General features: G+C 41.8%; 1 protein-coding gene and 1 long non-coding RNA gene across 2 annotated transcripts in view; one reads left to right on the top strand and one right to left on the bottom strand.

Moving 5' to 3' along the window:
- The window catches only part of LOC146980391 (uncharacterized), a 301,847-nt gene that overhangs the window by 4,002 nt on the left and 273,135 nt on the right, over positions 1–24,710 (bottom strand). The window lies entirely within an intron of this gene.
- gfra3 (GDNF family receptor alpha 3) overlaps positions 134–24,710 on the top strand; it is a 97,947-nt gene continuing 73,370 nt past the window's right edge. Inside the window, exon 1 of the mRNA XM_085788890.1 lies at positions 134–179. Within this exon, the coding sequence (XP_085645016.1) occupies positions 134–179 (46 nt within the window). The remainder of the gene's footprint in view (positions 180–24,710) is intronic.

Below are 24,710 nucleotides of genomic sequence, written 5' to 3'. Positions count from 1 at the left end.
CCGTGCGCACTAGGAGTCTATCTATCTATCTATCTACAGGGTCAATCAACAGCGCTGCACCTGGACCAGCCGGTTTCCCCCCGTCCCACATCTTGTTCTGTCTGTCCACTCATCACCAACAACACGAACCAACATGATCCTGCTGCCCGGGATTGTGCTGCTGGCACTCTTCATCTCAGGTGGGTCGACCGTCTCTCAGGTCTTCATATAACCTGCTGTCATGTCACATTGCTCCGTCTGTTTCAGCTCAGAGTAAAGTCTCTCTTCTCTTCTCTTCTCTTTTCACTAAGCCGGTGCATATTCTCATTTGTCCAGGTCATAGTATTTATTTTTCAAAGGAGGTTAAATAAAGAGAAAGCAACTGGACTTAGTTATTGGTCTATAGGAAGACGTTTCACCTCTCATCCAAGAGGCTTCATCAGTCCATGTACGCATGAACTGATGAAGCCTGAAACGTCTTCCTATAGACAATAACCAAGTCCAGTTGCTTTCGATTTAACCTCCTCTTTTCACCTTAAACTAAAAAATGATTTCTTCTCTACTTTCTGACTTTTTCTTATTAGTCCAGGTCTGGTCTGGTCTGGTCTGGTCTGCTGAGGTTTCACTTTTTGTGTGGATGTGTTGTTGACAGTCTTCTTGTCAGTAGAAGAGGGATTTCTCCTGTGAAACCTTCAAGTGGAAATATTATAAAAGGAAAGAGAGAAAAAGAAAAGATAAATGTCCGATGCTTGTTCCTAATAAACCCCGCTAAGGCTACGCCCTACAGCCCTACAGCCCTACAGACACAGACAGGCTGACTCAGGGTCAGGTCCTCACACTCATTTATTCCAACAGCAAGACTTATATCATCTGTGAAGGTATAGAAAAATATGAAATATATTTTGCAATAGGCTAGAAACACAAACATATAATATAGAATATGCTATAAAAATAATTGTCATACAGCTCATAGGTCATATTTATATAGAAAATGTCCAAATCTAAAAAAGTGAATAACAAAAAAAGTTACCAGACAGAATGTCCTAATTATTCATTCTGTGTATCCTGATGAAGTCTTGTAAAGCTCTAGACTCTGTGAATAAATGATTTAAAGGAAAAAAAACAGACGGCACTGATTCCCATGGACCTAGATCCTTATCTCCAGGGTAGACCAGAACCTCCTTTGTCTGAGGCAGTGAATCATACCTGCCACATTTTAGCAGCTGCAAATAAGAGGAAGAGGCCTGATGATTAGTATAGTACGGTCGCTCACTGACTGATATTTGTCTCCAGTTGTGCTGACATGTTATTTTCCTGTACAGATCTTTAGTACATCGCTGCAGATCATTTTCACCGCCACATGCAGCAGCAGGAACGTTTACGGCACAATTCTGGTAGAAAAAAAACGCTTCGTGTTCTTCTTATTGTGCAGCTTTTGTTTTCATTTTATCTTCTATATATTCAAATACCTCTCATTATAGTTTTGACTGAAACGATTCTTGAGGATTGGAAATAAATAACATCACAAAACACAAAAAGAAACTCGGTTTTTGAATTGAAATCAGATTTTTGTGGATATGTGAAGGATGAATGTGTGAGCTCATCCTGACATGCAGCGGAGCAGCGTTTTAATGATCACTCCAGTAATTAAATTACTAGGTGGTGGGGATGATGTCCTGAGTATGACCTTGTTCACTTTAGTCTTTCTCTTTGTGTGCTTCCTGTGAGTCCGTGTGTGTGATTGTGAACACTAAATGAGAACAAAAGAGAATTTTTAACGGCACAATAAAGTCAAAAGGCCGTGGTCAGGTCCAGACTACATGAGCGCTCTGTGCTGTTACATGTTACAGACAGGCCGATAGGGACAGATTAGATAACAGCAGGTTGGTAAACAGACTCTGCAGTTTGAGCATGTATACAGAGGTTAGTGTGGAAACACTGCGTGACCAAAGAGCAGGTTAAACACACTGTCACATCTCTATCTAAAGGTGTGTTTCAACCTGTCTTCTATAGTTGATTTGTTGTTTGTGGTTGTGAATTGGAAAGGACAGACCATGATTGATCTCTTCTGACTGTTACTGAAGCTGGCAGAGCTGACAGACACCTGACCTCACTGAGAAAACACCTACACCTATGTACATTCATGGTGACATTAAAGGGATAGTAGCATAGCATTTTTTTTTTAAAGTGGGGTTGTATGATCTACAAATAGCCCCTAAGTACTTTAATTGCAGTAGAAGACTCTCTGCACTCCTCCCGTTAGCAACGCCAGCCCATAATAGCCCTGCCCAGAGATTTACAACATACAGTGTTGTGAACAGACCCAAAGAAACGGCCTATTTTCACGGCCTAAAAGAGGTTTTACCTGAAAAAAAAAAAATACACAGTTCCATTGTTCACTATAATATAATTTTTTCCAGCCAAGTGCAGGAAAAACACAGTTTTTATTTGGACCTAACCAACTGCTGATCGGCGGGCGCTAACCCTGGGCGGAGGGATACGTGAGTTGGTTAGGTCCAAATAAAAACTGTGTTTTTCCTGCACTTTGAAGGGCTGGAAAAAATTATATTATAGCGAACAATGGAACTGTGTATTTTTTTTCAGGTAAAACCTCTTTTAGGCCGTGAAAATAGGCCGTTTCTTTGGGTCTGTTCACAACACTGTATGTTGTAAATCTCTGGGCAGGGCTATTATGGGCTGGCGTTGCTAACGGGAGGAGTGCAGAGAGTCTTCTACTGCAATTAAAGTACTTAGGGGCTATTTGGAGATCATACAACCCCACTTTAAAAAAAATGCTACTATCCCTTTAAAATAAAATCACATTAAACTGACATGAAGTCTTTCCTAAATCTTTGTGTGGAGCCAAACCGCTGCTGTACTGCTGGTGAAACAGGATGAGGGTGGTCCGTGGCTCGCTGCAGCACGACCCTGCTGTGTTCATTAGCCACGTTAATGATTGTCCGACTTGTAGTGACTGTAATGTTGAGTGACAGGCTCATATATCTGCCTGTCTCTCCGTGTCGGCCCCCTTCCCCCCTTCAGACTTTCAGGTCGTGTCGGATTTTTCCATCTCAATCTAAATTCCCCCTTGGATTTAGTGGCGCGTCAGAATAAATTGTTCAAGTCGTTCAATGAGGAAGTGCAGTGAACCGACGCCGGTGTGCAAACACATTTGAGCAGCAGTAGTTGACGTCTTATCGGCATGCACGCAGGTGTGCATGTTAGTGTGTGTTTTTAAGGGGGGTGTGGGGGTGTGACAGAACTCACACTGCATAGATACCACCAGTGGATTTCTGCAGACATCCCACTGACAGCAGCAGGACTTTAGTTTAGTGAAATATTCCCACTGGGAATCAGCTGCTCCATCAGCTTCTCATCACAATGACACGTTTCAGCATCAACAAATGAACATCTGACATAGACATCTACACAGGGTTGCAAAGGGGCGGAACATTTCCAGTAAATTTCCAGAAACTTTCCATGGGAAGTTAAGCTGGGGAATTTTTGGAAATATTCCAAATTGGAAACTTTCCATGGGAATTATGGGAATTACTGGGAATTTATGGAAATTAACTGGAAATTGGGGCTAATTTAAACAAACTGTATCATGTGAATATTTAGTTTAGTCATAAGCACACATCCATGCAAAATAATACAATTAAAAACATGACATTTCAACAGATTTTGCTGCATGTGATTGAGGAATAACATACTGTAGATATTCAAGTACATGCATTAAATCTGGTTGTTTTAGCCAAGATTATGCTACAAGATATTTTCACCAACTATATTTAAGTTCCATGTTAAGGGCCAACCTTGAATTTTATAAACTTTGGATTTATTTCCATATAGGCCTATTCCCATGGAAATTTCCAACTTTGAAAATTCCCAGAATTTTGCAACCCTACATCTACATATTTTCCGGATGGCAGTATGTCGGTGCAGTGGCTATTACTTTTGTCTTACAGAGGATTGGAGTCCCAGGCCTTGGGCTAGCTGGTGGTGTCCATCTAGCAGGGGTGGAAAGAGTACCAAAAAAATCTACTTAAGTAAAAGTACAGTTACCTTGATGAAATTTTACTCAAGTAAAAGTAAAAGTACTGGTGTAAAAATCTACTCAAGTAAAAGTAAAAAGTAGTTCATTTAAAATTTACTCAGAGTACAAGTTACTTAGTTACTTTTTTTTTATTTTTTTTTGGGGGGGGGCTATAATGGCCAGAGATTGGCCTCACATTCTCCGTGCATGTCTCTGTGTTTCCAAACTTGTCCCTTCTCCATGGATACACTGGTCTCCATCATCTTTTAGCTCCTGTGGCACCAACTTGATTCTGACCTTCTGACACTACAGTTGTCCAGAGCCAATCAGATGGACAGTTACAGTTACTGGCCTAAGGTTGTCACATCATGATCATGATACTAACATTTTCAACTCAATATCGATATTAAGGAAAATATTCAATACTCAATACCATTTTCAATACGGATAAAAAAAGAAAAGAAAAATCTCTCTCTCCCTCTTTCACTCACACACACCTGTTTTTTTTTACCGTCTTTCCTGTCTGCTCTCAAGGAGGAGGAGGAGGAGGGGGGGGGGGGGGGGGGGGGGGGGGGGTTTACTGTAGGTTCTCTCTCTCTTGCCTCTTTACTGTAACTGCTCTGAAGCAGTGGGCTGCTTGTCTGTTCCTCTGAGCATGGCCATGGATCTGACTGGGCTCCTACATTTAACTCAACGGACTGCCGGTCCGGCCTTCAGCCCCGGTGTGTCTGGCACGGTCACCATAAACGTAGCCGAATAGATGGACATGCCTGATAACGTTGTCTTTAATCATTAACGTCAGCTTTTAACCGCTAGCTGTGGCTAATGGCTAATATAAGACGACAACATAGCGACGAGCCCTGTTATGCACTAACTCACGTAGCGGTTAGGGGGAGGTGTGTAGGCTACCTGCTGCTGCTGTGTGCGTCTGTGAAGGGAGAGAGAGAGAGAGAGAGAGAGAGAGGCGGCAGCAGCGTAGCTACTTTTGACAACCCACACAGAGTTATATATTTTTTACTTTGTAACTTAAGCTATTTAAAATGTAACTAAGTAAATTTCTTCCAACAATATGTACTCAAGAAAAAGTAAAAGTACTGATTTTAAAAATTACTCAAAAAAGTACAAGTACACAAAAAAGCTACTTAATTACAGTAACTTGAGTAAATGTAACTCGTTACTTTCCACCCCTGCCATCTAGTGATGCACATTTTAAATTTTTTTTCTGACCGATAACTGACGCTCGTTAACCGATTATTAACTGTTAACTGGTAAGATTAAAACGCTCTCGGGGGCGATCGACAATGTTTAGATTTTTAAAACACACTCTCATGCCTGCAACACCTGAGCAGCCACATCCACTGTGCTCTGGCTCAGCTGGTCTCGCTCAGAGGGTGGCTAGATCGTCCAGTGTTGAACTGTTTTTATAGGACGAATCTCCTTGTTGTTTACAACTACTTCCGGGTAGAAAACCAGCATGAGAACAATAGTGACGGACGAGAGTTTCGCTATATATATCTAATTTTTCATGTCACTATATCACCGTTTAGACTAATCTGATGTTTGTAAAGTTTATAAAACCAATGATTGGACAAACTTTACTATTTATGTGTGCACATTTTTGTAATTAGTCATGGTTATCATAGATTAGCCGGGCTAACGGTTAGCTACCTGTTTAACTTTAATAACTCAGTGACTCAATAAACGCTCCATGAAAAAATATTTTCTCCAGCGGATATCTGAGTTCCAACATGACTGAGCTAACTGGAGTAGTTTCATGTGGTGTCCCACAACGGGAGGGTTTTAACAGCTGACGTCCTGATGTTAGCTTAGCTCCCGCCGTTAGCTTAGCTACCGCCGTTAGCTTAGCTACCGCCGTTAGCTTAGCTACCGTTAGCTTAGCTACCGTCAGCTGTCCCTGTCAGCTGAGCCACTGATGCTTTCTAGACACTGTGATTCCCCCAAACTGAATAAATACAACACATAGCAACACAAAACACACACACAGAAATAGTAATGTTTCTTCAATCATTTCAGATTTGTCTAAACGGTGATAGGGCGTGAAAAATATGATATATAGCTAAACTCTGGTCCGTTACTATTGATCTCATTCACATTACAGCTGGTTTTCTACCCGGAAGTAGAATGTAAACAACAAGGAGATTCGGTCTATATCTACAAAGTGCAGCCAGACAGAAGGCTGAAGAGAGAGGAACGGCAGAGCTCCTCTGAAGCTGCAGGAGAGCTGCAGGTGAACCGGCTGGAGGCAGCACCGTCCTTTCCCTGTTTTTTTTTTTGTTTTTTTTTGCAGTACTGTTGTTACAGGTGATGCACATCTGTGTCCGTGTAGGCTACATTGACTGTCTGACCTTCCTTCACGGAGAGGAAGAAGGCACATGGCACACACTGTCAGTCCTCCTGTCTAACTCTGCAAAATATGACTGAAGACCCAAGTGGAAGTCTGCACGTGTCGACACGCCCCCATGAGTTGACGACATAAGGAGCTAGTTTTTGAAAAATTAACCGAACGTATTAAAGGGATAGTTCACCCAAAATTGAAATTTCACTCATCATCTACTCCCCCTCATGTGGACTGAGGGCTGGGAGAAGTATCAGAGTCCTCCGTGGCTTCTCTGAGTTACAGGGGGTCTCGGTGTAGCAGTGCATGTCCATGTAACGGTTGCAAATGGATACCAACTGTCTTCGTAACAAAAAGACACACCAAAAAACATCCAGATACCTCCATGCTGCTCGTATGTAATGTCCCTCTTGCCTATTGAAGCCCCGAAATGTGAAATTGTCCCGAAAAAAATTAAATAAGTCTATTTTTCAAGCTTGTTTATAGCAGAAGCTTCTCGAAGCTCCTCTTCCCGGTTCGTCAAATTTGGACGAACTGGGAAGAGGAGCTTCCCACCGCTCCATTTATTGATTTTTCGCCGGCTTTGTTGTCAACAGATGCACATGGGCGAGAGGAGCGTAACCAAAACAGCGGAAAAGCGAGCGGACTGTCACAGTTCCCTACTGTCTTTCTGTGTAAATATCTCATGTTACAACATGAAAACCTGCGGCTTATACTCAGGTGCGTCTATAGTCCGGAAAGTACGTAAATTGTCCATGATGTTGAGTGTCAGCTGAGTGTCAACTGTTGTCATGGATACATTCACGCTCTCTTATGACGGTGCACTCCTCCTCTCCCAATAATCGCAAAACAATAATGAATGGAAACGGGCATAAATTTGCATCTGCTTTTTGCGCATTTTCACAAAATCCGCTTTTAAATTCGATACATTTGGATGGAAACCCAGCTACTGACTCCTGCCTCATAACATCCAATCCCATAACAGGTTAAATAATAGTGAATGACAGCAGTTGGAATTTCACTGGAATTTAGTACATTTTTTAAAAACCAGTGTGATCAGTAGAGATGATAAAATAATAGTAGAGATGATGGGATATAGATAGGGATGGGTATTGATAAGAATTTAGCGATTCCGATTCCATTATCGATATTGCTTATCGATTCGATTCCTTATCGATTCTCTTATCGATTCTCATTGGGTGAGGGAATAAAAGAGAAATGGGTTTGTTTGCATTAATGCAGTGGTTCCCAACCTTTTTTGGCTCATGACCCCTTTTGACATCACAAATTTCTGGTGACCCTCAATCAAGATGAGCAAGCTCAGATATTTGTATATGCTGCATTTTATTTGATCTTGATTTATATTCAAGAAAGTGAATGTATAAAGAATATAGTTGTTTAAGATTGTGAAAAATAATTAGTTAAAAAAAAAAAAATTAATCAATTACTAGACATTTAAGGCGATCCCATTTGAATTCCAGGCGACCCCACATGGGGTTGAAAACACTGTATTAATGGCTCTAACATTAAAAAAGTAGACAGGACCGACCTGCCTGGACAGGTTAACACTAGACCACTGTGGCTGTGGGGCAGCTGTGCTCACAGGAGGAATTTAACAATGTTTCCATTTCATGATTTTTATGCATCTGTATCTTCTCACTAGTTATTGTTTTCATAACGTTCGTTTTTATGCGGAGCGAGCGAGTGAGCGAGCGAAAGAGAGAGAGCGCGCAAGAGAAAAGACACAGGGCGCAGCTACCGTTTCACCTGGCTACGAGCAAAACCTGAAAGGAAGTGGTTGGAAATGAAGAGAGAAAAACAGAAGAATAGACATGTAGCCTGTTCAGGAGACGTTGTCCTGTCCTCCTCACGACGTGAGGGAGGGAGGACCGGAGGGAGGCTCTGTCTCACAGGTTAGTGATGAGGAAACGTCACTGTCAGCTGCATCTGTCAGCAGCTCCGCTCCACACAGACACCACACTAACTTTATTTTGTGAGAACAAACGGTGACATGTGGATATAAACACTAAGCATCCTCATTTATAATGAAGATTGATTTTAACGGAGCGTTACGTAATTAATCAATTAATGCGCGGGTTTCTGAACCAAACGGAATCGATAAGGGAATCGTTAAAGCAGACACGCACACGATTCCAAGAATTGATCCAAGTTGGAACCGGTTCCGAAGAGGAACCGGTTTTCGATACCCATCCCTAGATATAGATCTAGGTCTGACTCAGTGGTCCAGCTGTTTGTGGACTCAGGTAATGGCTAGTTGTACACTTCTCACCAGAAATCAATTCTTGTCACTGCTGAGTAGTTGCTGCCTGTAGGCTACCGGGTTAAAACACTGAGGGAGAATCGATTTCTGCCATTTATTCTGAGTGTCAAAAGCTGATCAGTACATTACATATCAGAGCCACTGTAGTGACCAGGTGACTAAGACCAGGGCCGTTGTATAGGGGAGAAAGGTGATGATAACTCTAGGGGCCCAGCGCCCAGTGGGGCCCATAAAAAACCCCAGTAGTCTAATCTTTGTATGACTGATTTATTCTGTGTAAGACCCTGACTAATACTCATAGTACACTGTAAAAACTCAACATCTTTCCAAGAGTATTTGTCTTATTTCTTGTCCAAATGTCTCATTTCTAGTCAAAACTAATCTCTTTCCACTTAAAATAAGACTCATTACCTAAAAATTAACTTGTTTTTAGATCATTTTCACTTAAATTCACAATAAATAGAAAAATCTGCCAGTGAAAGTAAGTTTTTTGTGTTTGTAATAAGGAAGAAAAACTTGTTTCACTATCAGATTTTTTCTACTTATTCCAAGTGAAAATCTGCTTGAAAGAAATAAAAAGTGTCTAAAAACAAGCTAGTTTTAATATGATGAGTCTTATTTTAAGTAGAATGAGATTTGTTTTGACTAGAAATGACATTTTGACTAGAAATAAGACAAATATTCTTGCTAAGATACTTGAGTTTTTGCAGTGCAATGCTGCTTTAGCATCAAAACAAAGAAGGCTTAATAAAAAACGATAATACATACATAATCTAAGGGGAAAAAAGGAAAAGTTAGGGGTAGGGGCCCACTTTAGTATTCTTAAAGGAGGCCCAGAATTCCTAGCAACGGCCCTGCCTAAGACCATCAATCATCACCATCAGTTAGAGGCTTTTCTTTACAGAATCAGAATCAGAACTGTTTTTATTGCCGAGAGCAGTAAAAGTCAGTTTACAGCACGAGGAACTTGTCTTGGTGTCAGGTGCAAACATGAAGGTACCAAGAATAGTTTAAAGGGAGGGATAAAAATGTGTGATTGCATTGTCTAACCATGTTTTCCTGAAATGTGTGATTGTATTTTAATTGTATCTTGTGTGTTGTGTAACTATTTTGCTTTTGTGCTGCCGTCTTGGCCAGGAGGTTTTTAAATCTCAATGAGTTTTTTTTTTACCTGGTTAAATAAAGGATATTGATCGATTGATATTGGAAAAATAGAATTTAAAATTTAAATAAAATAAAATAAAATAGAATGAACTAAAATATTCTAGTGCAAAGATACGCATATACTATATGCAAAAAAATACTATAAATACGCATATATAAAAGAATAGAATAAAGATCTATACAAAATGCTGCTAAATAAGTTACATGAAAGGAAGTAAAAAAAAAAACTGATACAACTTCAGACATGATCTCAACTAAACACACACACACACACACACACACACACACACAGGTGTCAGGTGTTTGATCTTAGCTCGGTAACACAGCTATTACTGATGATTCCACAGCAGTGCAGGGGAATGTGCTGTGAACAACAGGAAGCCTTCCACCAGAACGAGGGGGCGGGGGGATGGGGGGACAAGCAGAGAAGGAGAGAAGGAGAGAACGTGAATGCTACATTCAGGTGCAGTCGGAAAAACGGCCGTCGGTAACAAACCAGATGTCATTTTAGTCACAGAAGTCCAGAGAAAGATGGGAGGAATTCTTACACAATGCACCTTTAACCGGCCTCCATTCGCCAGGTTCTATCTGTGCAGAGGTGTGTATGTGTGTGTGTGTGTGTGCGTGCAGGGCCGTTGTCTAGGGGAGAAAGGTGATGATAACTCTAGGGGCCCAGCGCCCAGTGGGGCCCATAAAAAACCCCAGTAGTCTAATCTTTGTATGACTGATTTATTCTGCGTAAGACCCTGACTAATACTCATAGTACACTGTAAAAACTCAACATCTTTCCAAGAATATTTGTCTAATTTCTTGTCCAAATGTCTCATTTCTAGTCAAAACTAATCTCTTTCCACTTAAAATAAGACTCATCACCTAAAAATTAACTTGTTTTTAGATAATTTTCACTTGAAATAAATAGAAAAATCTGCCAGTGAAAGTAAGTTTTTTGTGTTTGTAATAAGAAAGAAAAACTTGTTCCACTATAAGATTTTTTCTACTTATTCCAAGTGAAAATCTGCTTGAAAGAAGTAAAAAGTGTCTAAAAACAAGCTGCTTTTAATATGATGTGTCTTATTTTAAGTAGAATGAGATTTGTTTTGACTAGAAATGACATTTCGACTAGAAATAAGACAAATATTCTTGGTAAGATACTTGAGTTTTTGCAGTGTAATGCTGCATTAGCATCAAAACAAGGTAGGCTAAATAAAAAATGATAATACATACGTAGTCTAAGAAAAAAAACTGGAAAAGTTAGGGGGAGGGGCCCACTTTAGTATTCTTTAAGGGGGCCCAGAATTCCTAGCAACGGCCCTGTGTGTGTGTGTGTGTGTGTGTGTGTGTGAGAGAGAGAGAGAGAGTCTGAGTGCGTGGTGGCGTCGAGGTTTGGACGTCTTCTGTGTGTTTTGTTGATAACTGGGATTTGGAGCTTGAACACAGGGGCGGCAGATGGTGTGTTGGCTTAGGCATCCTCTGCTTTGTGTGTGTGTGTGTGTGTGTGTGTGTGTGTGTGTGCGTGTGCATGAAGAAGCATTACATGTAGTATATACTGTGTGTGTGTGTGGATGTGTTGGTATGTCCTTACCCTAACTTAGTGTCAGAGAGGAGTCAGTGGTGGATGAAGGTAGCGCTGCTGGACTGATCCCAGGTCTGACCTCAGGCCCATCTGCTGCCCATCATTATGACAGATGTGTCAGACACTGGCCTCAGATCTGTGGCTGGATCACAGTCCCTGGTTAGTCTATCTGACAGACTGCCTGCCTGCCTGCCTGTCTGTCTGTCTGCCAGACATTTAGTCCAGAGCTTCAGATCCAAAACATGTCTGGGAATGTTTTCATCTTCCTCTGTGACTCTAGAAGCAGGAGGCTTAAGACACACACAGCTCTGACTGACGCACAAGTAAATACTCTTCTTCACAGACACATTCAGCACAAAGTCAGTGTGACTAGAGTCTAAGGTTTCTCTGCCAAGAAGAACGAGGCCTAGACAACAACACAGAAGAGACTGAACAATACAGAATGATCAACAACAGGATGGAAATAAAATAAAGAATACTGAACTGAGAGACCCGTACCAGTGTACCGATGTACTGTTACAATGCTAAAACGTACAGTGCAAAAACTCAAATGTCTTACCAAGTATATTTGTCTTATTTCTAGTCAAAATGTCAAAACAAATCTCATTATACCTAAAATAAGACTCATCACATTAAAAAGCAGCTTGCTTTTAAGACTTTTTTTTTTTTTTTTACTTTTTTCAAACATATTTTCACTTGAAATAAGTAGAAAAATCTGATAATGGAGCAAGTTTTTCTTTCTTATTACAAGCACAAAAAACCTGCTTTCACTGGCAGATTTTTCTACTTATTTCAAGTGAAAATGAGTTTGAAACAAGTGAAAATGATCTAAAAACAAGTTCATTTTTAGGTGACAAGTCTTATTTTAAGTGGAAAGAGATTAGTTTTGACTAGAAATGAGACATTTTGACACGAAATAAGACAAATATTCTTGGAAAGATTTTGAGTTTTTGCCGTGTAGTCATCACAAATTGCGGAGAGATTGGCGATTGGACTCGTGGAGAGTGTTTCCACCTGAAAACGTTGTTATACAACATTTTGACTGCCCAGCCCTAAATGTAATTGTAGAGATCTCATCTCCAATCAAATGTCATGTCATTACTTTGGCCATGCCCCCTGACGGAGTGTGTGCACATCATGTATACGCTGGCTGCAGTTAACTCAATGACCAGCAGGGTGATCAAAAGATTCTCTAAATGTTACTTTTAGTAAAGCGAGTACGATGCAGTTAAATGTCTGAGTCGTTCTGGTTCAGTAGTGGTACTAGTGGTTAGGATCTGGGGCCGTATTCACAAAGAATCTTAAGGTTAAAAGTAGCTCCTAAGGGCCGAATTTAGGAGCAACTCCTAAAAAAAGTGGGCGTGTCAGTCTTAAATTTAGGACTCCTAGTTTTTTAAAATAAGAGCAATTCACAAAGTATTTTATGCCTAAAAGTAGCTCCTAAGTCTGGGAGAGCTTAGAAGTCCTCGTGAGGACTCCTAACTCAGTAAGACCTATTCACAAAGAATCGCAAATGGCTGCAGCCAGGCAAATGTATGGAGGACTGCAAATTGCTGCAGAGGCGGGTGCTGGAGCACCTGCCCCTTTGCCCTTTGATGCCCAACGTGCCTTTTTGTCGGTGTTTTTTTTTTTTTTGGGTCATCTACAACATTTTCGCTATAAAACGGGAGGAGTGACGGTGACGAACTGTCCAATATCGGCGTCACAACGGTCGGACCGAGGTAACTGCGACTGCTACGATGCAGTCGTGCTGATGTGAGCCAAAAATATTTTTAAAAGGTTGGTGGGTACGCTAGACACACACATCTGTTAGTAGTAATAGCTCATGTGATAAGGCAGCTCCCCCAGTAAACCAAACTTACTGTTAGTCTGGGTTCAAATCCTGCTATAGGCCACAAATGTGGGTAATGCATTTTCTTTTCTCATCATTATGATCACCATATAGGGCTGTCAACGAATGTGAAAAATAATATTAAAATGAGGGAAGAAAAAAAACCAGCAGCTGCTTTGCGAGTGGACGCACTGACCCTCATTGCATTTGCACAGCGTCACACTGCAGAAAGTGAGACGCGACAAAAACTGTAGCAGAAAGATGCAGATGGCAGAGAGAAAGACAGAAAGTTCAGAGCCCAACTCAGCAGCAGAGACAGTGGTTTGGACTCGAAGCAATCTAAAAAGCCCCGTCGGACCTGACGGCAAAAAAAAAAAAAAAAAGTGGAGCGGAGCGGCCGGCGGCGAGGAGGAGGAGGGAGGGAGGGGAGGGGAGGGGGGGGCGCCGCCGGCACTCAACAACCAATCACCGTGTTGAGCGCCTCGAATTCGTGCACGAGAATTGACGTAATCCATAGCAACAGGGCGTCACCAGGGGCGTGACTCTTAGTTTGCTCTTAGTGATTTATCCTTAGTAAGAGTAGGTCTCAGCGGCTTTGTGAATAGCTTTTAAGAAAAAACTCCTACGTAAAAACTTTTAGTGCGAGTTAGGAGCACTCCTAGCGGTAAGATAAAAGGCTTTGTGAATACGGCCCCAGATCTATTAGTCATTTTCATTTCAGCTCTGATTGGACTGCTACGTTATGTTCACATGACACAGTTACTGTTTCCATGACTTATTTGTTTAAAACCCAGTAGGTTGTTAAAGTTGTATAGCACAAATTTAAAGGAAGCCATCAGCTGTGACTCAGATTTTCTTACTGAATTTGATAATGTTTTTTTAATGTTAGTATCTTTTTACTGCCTAAGGTAGTGAGTTTTTGGGCAGTAGAGGTGAGTCAGAGTCTTTGAGGGATAGTGTTGAGTCTTAAAGGGATAGTTCACCCAAAATTGAAATTTCACTCATTATCTCCTCCCCCTCATGTGGACTAAGGGCTGGGAGAAGTTTCAGAGTCCTCCGTGGCTTCTCTGAGTTACAGGGGGTCTCGGCGTAGCAGTGCATGTCCATATGACAGTTGCAAATGGATACCAACTGTCTTCGTAACAAAAAGACTAGGGCCCGACCGATATGGATTTTTTGGGGCCGATGCCGATTACGATTATTGGGGGGTAAAAAATCCGATAACCGATTAATCGGCCGATTATTTTTTTTAATATAAAGTTTTAAAATTTTATTAATTTAAGTAATATATCTACATAAATTATATAATATATAGGGCTGCCAAAATTTCCTTGGTCAATTGGTTGCAGGAAAAAGCAACAACAACAACTGTGAAAGGCTGTAGGCTTTTAATTTGAAGGGCCAGATACAGGAAGTCATGACACGTGACACTTTTTTGTTGTTGTTGTTGTTTTTTACACGGCACGGTGGTCTCTCTCTCTCTCTCTCTCTCTCTCTCTCTCTTTTTTTTTCTTTAGCGAATGTTGTTCGAGACGTTTCTGGTTTGTTGACTCCGACGTGGAAGCACGTATCACCGCTGTTTTCAACCATTAGCGGGTGCTGCCGCGAGCCCCGGTCCCACAGCGCTCACAGGCGGTCAGTCTCACGGAGCAGAGACATGATTGTCAGTCAGTTGACAGTCAGAGACCCGCACCGCCCCCCCCCCCCCCGTGTTACAGCCTCAGTCAGCTCAGTCACTCACCCACCTCATCTAGGTACTGTGTTCATTATTTATGATAAACGGGCATACTGCCGGTAATTAGCCTACGGTAAAACCCGACCAGCTTGTTGAATCTCGGACCCAACACGGCCGGAGTCACGAGCATTAATTAATTCACCCGACCGCGGCAAAAAAGAAAAGAAAAGGCAAGCATGTCCTGCTCAGTCACTCTGCTGTGGTTAGTGGATAGTGGAGAGAGAGGATGCGCCCTCTACAGGATAAATAGCCTAATGTCGGGGATCTTTTTAAATGGGGGAACATTTTCAAAGTAAAACCAAGTCTTATTCCCTGCATTTTATTTCTGAAAATATCGGCGACAATCGGCGAGTTTTGGCCGATTACCGATTATTCTCAAATGGGCTATAATCAGCCGATTTAATCGGCTCGCCGATAAATCGGTCGGGCCCTAAAAAAGACACACCAAAAAACATCCAAATACCTCCATGCTGCTCGTATGTAATGTCCGTCTTGTATTGAAGCCCCGAAATGCGAAATCGTCCCGAAAAAAATTAAATAAGTCTATATTTCAAGCTTGTTTTGTAGCAGGTTCGTCAAAATTTGACGAACCGGGAAGAGGAGCTTCCAGAAGCTTCTTCCGCTACAAAACAAGCTTGAAATATAGACTTGAAATATGAAATTTCAATTTTGGGTGAACTATCCCTTTAAAGTGGTGAAAGTGACTTGCTGAGCCGTGTAGATGTGTCTTTGGGTCCTTGGCAGTAGGTTTTAGAGTGGTGGCGATGTGTCTTTGAGTGGTGGTGGTGAGTTTTTGAGTCTCTGTGAGGTGGAGGTGATCGAGACATTGAGTGTAGGCCTGTCAGTTATTACATAATCAACTGATCACAACCATTTGAGCTGACTGCAGTTATTTAGCATAATGGTTCAAATGGTTTGATAAGATTAAAACGCTCCCGGGGGGCGGTCGATAATGTTTTTTCTGTCGTTATTATAAAACTGTATGCAACAGCTGAGCAGCACCATCCACTGATCTCTGGCTCAGCTGATCGCACTCAGATGGCAGCTAGCTCGTCAAATGTTGAACTGTTTTTATACAAAGTGCAGCCAAACACCAGGCTCCAGAGAGAGGAACACAACACATCTGTGGAGCAGGTGAACCGGCTGGAGAGCACAGCGCCGTCCTTTCCTTTTCTGATTTTTTGCAGTGCTGTTCAGTGGCGTGCACAGACTTTTTGAAGGGCAGGGGCGATTGGGAAAAAAAGGGCACATATAGCGCGTCCTCACCACTGAAGAGGGTACTTTAGCACACGTTTTGGCTCCAAGAGGGCACTTTAGCACGCGTTTTGGCTTTAATGGGAACTTTAGCACACGTTTTGGCTCCTAGAGGGCACTTTAGCACACGTTTTGGCTCCTAGAGGGCACTTTAGCACACGTTTTGGCTCCTAGAGGGCACTTTAGCACACGTTTTGGCCCCCATGAGGTCACTTTAGCATGCATTTTGGCTTCCAAGAGGGCACTTTAGCACACGTTTTGGCATAGAGGGCACTTTAGCACACGTTTTGGCATAGAGGGCACTTTAGCACACGTTTTCGCCCCCATGAGGTCACTTTAAGACGCGTTTTGGCTTCCAAGAGGGCACTTTAAGGCGTGTTTTGGCTCCCGGGGGCACTTTAGGGGGGGCGACTGCCCCCCTTGCCCCCCCCCCAGTGCACGCCACTGGTGCTGTTGTTGTTACAGGGGGTGCACATCTATGTCCGTGTAGGCTACACTTGTTGTCTAACCTTCCTTTACGGGGACTGTGCTGCAAACAAACAAAAACAAAAACACAACAACAACAACACAAGTGTGTGTCACGACTTCCTGTATCTGGCCCTTCAAATTAAAAGCCCTATAGTCTTTCATGTACAGTTCAGTCATATTGATTTTGACTTAATTTTGACAAAACACGGCCCCAAATGTTTTTTTTGTTTTTTTTCCTGCGACCAGTCGACCAATGGGATGTTGGTCGGCTAATGTTTTTTTGGTGGACCAGGGCTTGGTCGACGATTTGGGGGCAGCCCAAGTTAGGCTATAGCTAATTGTTATTGTCATATATTGTTGTTATAATAAATAATCCAGTTTTTGCTACCTACTGCTTTGCTACTTCGTTTTTAATAAATAATAAAATAAAATGAATAATTAATTAATTAATTAATTAAATTCGAATTGAATCGAATCGTGTATCGAACCGTGGGTCAAAAATCGAGATACGAATCGAATCGTGACTTTGGTGTATCGTTACAGGCCTAATTAGCATCATGGATTTAGTCGCAAAGCCATGGGCAACGGCTGAGTAGGAGGGCCGCCAAGCCGTGGGCCCTGGGCTCCACCCAGGCTGAGCCGAGCCGCAAAGCCCCCTGGGTAACCGCCACACATGAGAGGAAGCCCATAGGTGATGATTAAGCAGGATTTCTTTTGTCTATACAGACTCTACCTGAGCTAATACTATAATAGTGGCATGTCTACCATCAAATATGACCACAATGGAAATAAGCTTTTGGGCTTTATTGTGCTTTTAATCCTTTTGAACACTTGTCTAATGTTGTTCAATAAAGTTTTCAATCAATCAATCAATCAAAGACATGATGAGGAAAAGACAATTAAAGGGACAACGAGGAGTTTCTCCAGCAGCAGAACGAAAAATTCCGCGACAATAAAAAAGTCTCATATTAATGTGGATGAATCTACGTTACCACTTGTTAATGGTCCATTTTCTATAAATCTATGGTTTTGTCTCTATGGTTATTTTGTTATTATTAGTGGTGGTGGAAATGCTGGGCGAGCCGACCAGCGTTTCTTTACTTTCGGTTTCGTGGCGAGTCATGAGAATAACGCCGCCGTATGAATCTCCGTTTATGGTGGGAACTACGACGGTATGTGATCGTCTTCCAACCTCTGACTTTAATTCTTGATGAATGAAAACATGAGTCTGTCTTGCGCCGGTCAAAGAATTTCACGGTGCGGAGGCTCATAAATGTAGTGAGAAAACACTTCACTTTAACAAAACTCCTTGTTGTCCCTTTAAATCATAACATAATCACAATTATGTGTATGGCATCGTCAACTAAAATTGCATGATTGTGTCATCTTTGTGTTTTGTGTAAGTAAGGCTTCACTGTCTTGAAGTCTGACATCACAGTCCTGAAACAAATCCTGCAGGAAAATGTTCAATTAAATGGCAGCAGACAATTCAGACATTAATAATTATTGTGTTCTTTGATCATAATTACCCAAATTGTGGCTCATCTGTTACCTCAGTTGTTCAGGGAAGCAGATGAATGAGGGTGTTAGTGATTCAGAGTCTTCAAAAGTATGTGGCATGTGATCAGAAATGAGAAAACATTCCTGACGTTGCATGTTCCCTGGATTTTTGTTCCCTAGATTGAGGAAATGACTGTGATTGGCTGACACCCCACTGTGGCTGTGATCCTGTTAAAACTACAACTGCAGTGATATAGTGAAGGAGCATCAGAATTATCACTGTCAGTTATCCAATAGCTGCTCTTGAGGAAAATACTGTCAGATGAAGGAGTAAAGGCTGGTCCTCCTCTCCTCAGTAGACAGGCTTCTTCTTGGTGTGATGTCATTACTATTGAACATGGTGACAGATTCCCAGCTGCCTGCCTCTGTTGGACCGGGCTGCCTGGGGTGTGATATGACAGGAGCTAGGACTGGAATGTGGAAGTGTTTTTATTTCAATCCACCCATCCATTTGTTATACCAGTTTTCTGTGCAGGGCTGTGGGGGGCAGGGTACACCCTAGACCAGTGGTTCCCAACCTGGGGGGCGCCAAAGATCCAGGGGGGGGTCGCGAAGCCCTCTTGATTTTAAGGGGTTTAATAATTTTATTGTAATTAAAATGTTAAATAAATGAGTCGGCTAAGCATTTAATTCATATATGTGACAAAATCAACTAAATTCAAGGGCCACATTAAACATTTATTCGTGTATTTAAATAGATAAACAAATAAATGATAAGCCTATATCAATAGATGATTGAATATCAACAGTTTTAGAACATTATTTTTATTTTATTTATTTATTTGACCTTTATTTAACCAGGCAAGCAAATTAAGAACAAAATTCTTATTTTCAAGTGCAGCCTGAAGGGGAAGGGGGAGGGGAGTGCTAACATTAAATACGTAATATACAGCAGGGCAATATCAGTCACAATGAATTTGAAAAACAGCATGGAACAATGAGAAAAAACCTGATGAATTACAATATATTCTTCAGAACTTGTACTTTTAAAAACACAATGATGTTTTTAAAAGTACAAGTTCTGAAGAAATATGTTGTAATCATACACAGGTTCTCTTGATTGTTTGTTCCATGCTGTTATTAAATTACTCAAATATAATAAAGTATTTCATGTACAAGAAGTTATGATGTTCCTTATCTTGTTTTATTTTTCATCGGGGGGAGGGGGAGGGGGTCACCAAGTCCCTGTCTGGGGGTAGGTGCTCAGATCGGCCCTGAAAATGTCCTGGTGGGGCTTCAGATTTACTCTGTGCTGATTGGTCAGACTGAAAGCAGGATGTGACGCTAAGAGGAAGCCCCGAAATAAGATGCATTTTTATAAACCAACGTTACTAAAAACGGAAAAACGGCCGGAAAAAAGAGAGAATAACTCAGTAAAAGACGAGAGTAGCAGTAGGCCTGGTAAAAAAAGAAAAAAGAGTTGTAATAGGCGATCGCGGGATTACATGACGATCGAGACGGCTTTTTTTTTTTTAAGAAAGCGTCTACTGACAGAAAAAAACAACAAGAGCAGTTTAAAAAAAAAAACTTTTCGTTTACACTAACCCGTGTGTATGCCGTCAAGAGCATGCCAAACCTGTAGGTGGCAGTGTAGCGAGAAGCTCAAGCCCACGTCAGCCAATCAGAACCCCGCACAACAACGTCACCTGCCCTCCTTGTGTGTAAAGTTTTAATATTTTTTCATGTGAGAAAGTAACTGTTTAGATGCCAAATATACGGCCAGTTTATCCAGATGACGGCTGTTTAGAAGTTTGCTCTGATGTTTCTCGGAGAAGTGAAGCTCCACCTGTGGAGCAACGACCGGGACATCACAGAGGCAGCAGCCGGTCTGCAGAGCTGCTCGGCCGGCCAACCTCCGTCATCATCCCGGGGGACAAAACGATCACTAATTAACTTACCCGCAGGTTTTTAGAGGTTTACCACCGGCTGGTTAAATTATTTTTAGGAGATAAATGTTGGTCTCATTGATGAAATGTAACAATTGTGGCAGTAGCATTAGTTTGTTTGAATGAAAAGTGAAGCTTCATGTGTGTGTTGGACAGAGGCCCATCCAAGTCTGAAATGTCTAACTTTGTCAGCATCAGAGGTTGCGCTAGACTTTTTCGTCGCCGGTCATTTTGACTGACGGGGTCATAAAAATTCCGTCATAATCTATTTTTACCGGTCACTTTATTTATTTTTTTAAATGATAATAATGCCATATTCAATAGCATTCAATTTTAATTCATGTTTAATTCATATCAAGTCCAAACAAATTGAACAGAGAATGCTCCGGAGCAGAGTCTGCGTCAGAGCACATCTAACCGTGGGTCAGTCAGTGAATGCGGGGGTCACTTTCTGCCACTCAACATCTAAATACAACGTAAATACCTGATGATGACATCAGTTTTCTGTCAACAATCAACATGCTAACCCATGTGTTATACCAAAACATCCAAAGGAGCACGTTTTCACATAGGCACCGCATAGTGCACCGGCGTTAGCTCTCTCTCTCTCTCTCTCTCTCTCTCTCTGCCTCTCATTTCTCTTTTACGCACACACGCACGCAGCCACTGCGCATCACTGAAACAACTGAAGCTATAGACCACACAGCCAGATGCAGCACAGATTCAGAGAGGACAAAACCCACTCAGCTTTAAGTGTTATAAACAATGCCACGGCGGGCAGAATACATTAAAAGAAGGCTTAACGTTACCTTTGGAAGAGTTGTGCGCGGCGAGTGTGTGAAACGGTGATGTCCTGCCCCCACCGCTCTACCTGTACCGAGACACACCGCTCTACCTGTACCGAGACACACCTCTCTACCTGTACCGACACACACCGCTCTACCTGTACCGAGACACACCGCTCTACCTGTACCGAGACACACCGCTCTACCTACCGAGACACACCGCTCTACCTACCGAGACACACCGCTCTACCTGTACCGAGACACACCTGTGTAGCTACAGCTACGTAACTTAACAGCTGACTACTGTCGGTCCCTCGGACACTGCAGCTGAATCTCGCCCGTTAAATCATTATCGACCGTCATATTTGCACTGACACGACTCCCAGTCAATATTTAATCCACTTGTAATGTTTGGAGTTTGAATACTGCGGGAAGCTTTCTGTCTTCTTCTCTGTTGTTGGTGTTTATGTGTGGCAGCGCTACAGCGCCACACACGCTCCACACAGGCCTGGGGTATGTACTACAGCGTTCTACTGAGCGCACCAGCCAGCTGTGAGTTTGTTTGTTTTTTAATCTAATTCTCACCATAGTGACTTTGAGACATTGCATATGTTTTATATCGTTATCCACCGCTCCATTTATTGATTATCCGCCGGCTTCATTGTAAACAAATGCACATGGCCAGATGGCCATGGCTGTGAATTGCAATCTGTCAAAATGACGGATGGCCTCAAATTTTTTCCGTCACCGTTTTAAAAAAACGGTCAATGACGGAAAATATCCGGTTAACGCAACCCCTGGTCAGCATGTATATCATTCATGACCTGACAGAACGGCAACAAATCTTGAGGATACGTCTCACTTTGACTGAGTTATATTCAAAAACCTGTTTTCAACAGAAAGTAAATTCACTGGAGCGGTAATTTCTTTCGATTGATCAGCTGTGTTTACAGTTTCAGGTGTCATAGTTCTGATGGTTAGACAGATGAGTTAGTCCTCTAACACATCCTACAATTTGACTTGTCAAGAGTTTTTCTGTATAGAAGCAGCTCAGGTTTATGTTGGGAGTCCCATTTGGGACGAAAGTAACAGCTGTAATCTCGTCCCTCTGCACAATAACAATGATCCTGTCCGCGGTCACACAGTGTGTGTTACAGGACTGATTAAAACACACAATGTAAACAATGTGACTGTATCAGACATGTGGATACTGAAGGAGGAGGCAGACACCAGTGGTTGGCTTTAGTTTCTGGTTAAATCTAATGGCTGATTAGTTTCTGGCAGCATGTCAGTGTCCGTGGACCAGATGGTTTTGGGTTCTGGTGATTTGCCGCTCCGTCCGAATGAAAGGAGCGTGTCCCAGGGCAACGTGAAGTAAACGCATGTCCTCTATAGTCGATTATATAGTGACTACGCCATTTTGTAGTGCTGTCTGAATGCATAGTGAAACTCATAGTTCCCTCCAATGCAGCGGGAAAAGTAGTTTACAACTGATGGTCACTACCATAATGCATTGCAGTTGTGCATTTGGGGGTGAATTTATGGAGGAAGAAGTACATTATAAATGGAGATTCAGGGGGGATTGAGTGACCGATTGGCTGCTGATGTTTATTTCTTTATTTCTCTAATTTATTTATTTATTTATTCTCCCCTTTTTGTTTCTTGTTTTGCTCCTTATCACAGTTTATCTCAATCCATTGACTTGCTTGCTGTGTTGCTGTGTCATGTCTTGTGCTATGTCATGTTTTTATGTTTGCTTAATGTTTGTCACTGGTATTGCACAATAAAAAAATAAAAAATAAATGGAGATTCAAGTACAATAGTAAGAGAATAGAAACGAAGCTAAAATAGAATAGAATCATTTTAGCAGCTGATGATGAAATGTCCAAAATTGCAGTAACCTGCACAAAACTCACAACTCTACACATAAGAAACATGACCCACTCAGGTGAGTCAGAGACTGTGGATCATTGTGGATTACCTGCAGTTGTGCTTTGTAATCTGAACTATGAATATGTAATTATGATGTTTTGTAATATGGAAATGTAGGCTGAAAAGGTGGCAAGACTGGATAAGCCTTTTCTTCTTCCTGTGCCTTTTTGAACACTTTCCTATTGCTTTTTTCTGATGGGAACTTTGATGTCTTTCTTATTTTCATTTTTCTGTTGTCTTTTTCGTTTTTGTTGTTATATGTTAAATGTTCAAAATGAAATAAACTAAACCAAACTAATCAAGCAGCATCCACATTTAACCCCGCCCCATGACTAATACAGCAGAGTTACAGCAAGAAACTTTGCTGTGGTAGGTCATGCTGCTATTCCGACATGCCGCTATTTCGACATTGACTTCTAATTGTCGGAATAGCGGCATTAACATTATTTTTCAAGTTTAAAAACACACCGGCAGCAGCGCACACTGATCTGCAGCTACTGAGACTGTTATTATTCTGTCACCTGAGTTAACGAGGTGCACGTGTGTTTGGAGCTGACGAGAGAATAAAGAGTGAGACAACGCGGCCCTGAGGAGGAACTGTGAAGGACTCAGCTGTAATGGAAAATGACCTAAACCGAGTCCAGTAGAGCTGTAACTGTGTAGTGGAAAGGCGTTCAAAGTAATGGTCACTATCGTGGAAATCCTGCTTTACATTGTTTTAACATAGGTAAAAGAAAAAAAAAGATTTTCTGGGATAAAGGGGCAGATTACATAAGATTATTCTTCTTTCTGCTCCCTTTTGTTGAGATTTGGGAGGTTTTTGTTTTTATTGTAGCTTATTAAAATGCAAGATCATTTTTCTGACTGATTTATTGCCCGATGCCATGTATCTCGCTTTCTTTCCCCCGCCCGTTGTCTTTGTAGCCGCTCCACAGAGCGCACATGGCTAATTTATATGCACGTGCTGACCATATTGTGTCTAGGCGTTCCAGGGACGGAGGTGTGTTCACGTGCACAACTGCGCACCATTCTTGGGTCCAGTGTGATTTATCAAGGAGAAGTTGCGGAGAGTTGTGAACGCACAGTTTGATAGATCTGAAAAAGGTGTAAATATTTTGGGTGTCTTTTCGCCGTAGGCCTAAGCAAAACATTTAGTAGCAGCAGTTTTACACTGCTTACTTACAGTTTTGATAAATGAGGCCCCAGGCCCTGAGCCCAGAGCCCAGACGCTCACAGCTGCAGCTTCTCGCTGTCCGTGGTGCTGAAGGTGACAGGTTAACTTGACAAACAAACTGCAGCATAGTTCTGTTTGTTTATCATGTGTGTCAGTTTTGTTTGTGACTTGATAGTTGAGTTGTTGAGATTAAGAACATCACTCCCTCATCAAACCAGTGATAGACATGCTGAAAAGAAAAGAGAGAGAGAGAGACGCGCCTGGGTATCGCAGCTGTAAAAAAAAAAAAGACGACATGTCGGAATAGCGGCATGTCTAGATAGAGGGATGTCGTAATGGCAGGATGTCTAAATAGAGACATGTCGGAATAGCGGGATGTCTGAATAGCGGGCGGACCCCAGGTCAGAGCTAGTAAAGATGTCTGACCATCTTTACCAGAATTTGTTTCTGGTTTTAATACTAAAGCACCACTTGAGCAAAGTGCTGATGAATAATTGATCCATTTTCCTGTTAATAACTGATTATCTCAGGCTTCAAAATGTTGACACAGACACAGCTCTTAAAGGAATACGCCAACATTTTTTTTTTTCGTGTCTTGCCTCACTCCCGAGTCCATGACCAGCAGATAGAGGTAGGTCAACAAAACAAAGCCTCTGTTTACGAGTAGAAGAACGATTGCTAGATAGATAACGTAAC

This window comes from Trachurus japonicus, chromosome 10, assembly GCF_045865225.1.
Source record: "Trachurus japonicus isolate A0001 chromosome 10, Traja_1.0".
Taxonomy (NCBI): Eukaryota; Metazoa; Chordata; class Actinopteri; order Carangiformes; family Carangidae; genus Trachurus; species Trachurus japonicus.
This window is presented reverse-complemented; position numbering and strand designations above follow the sequence as displayed.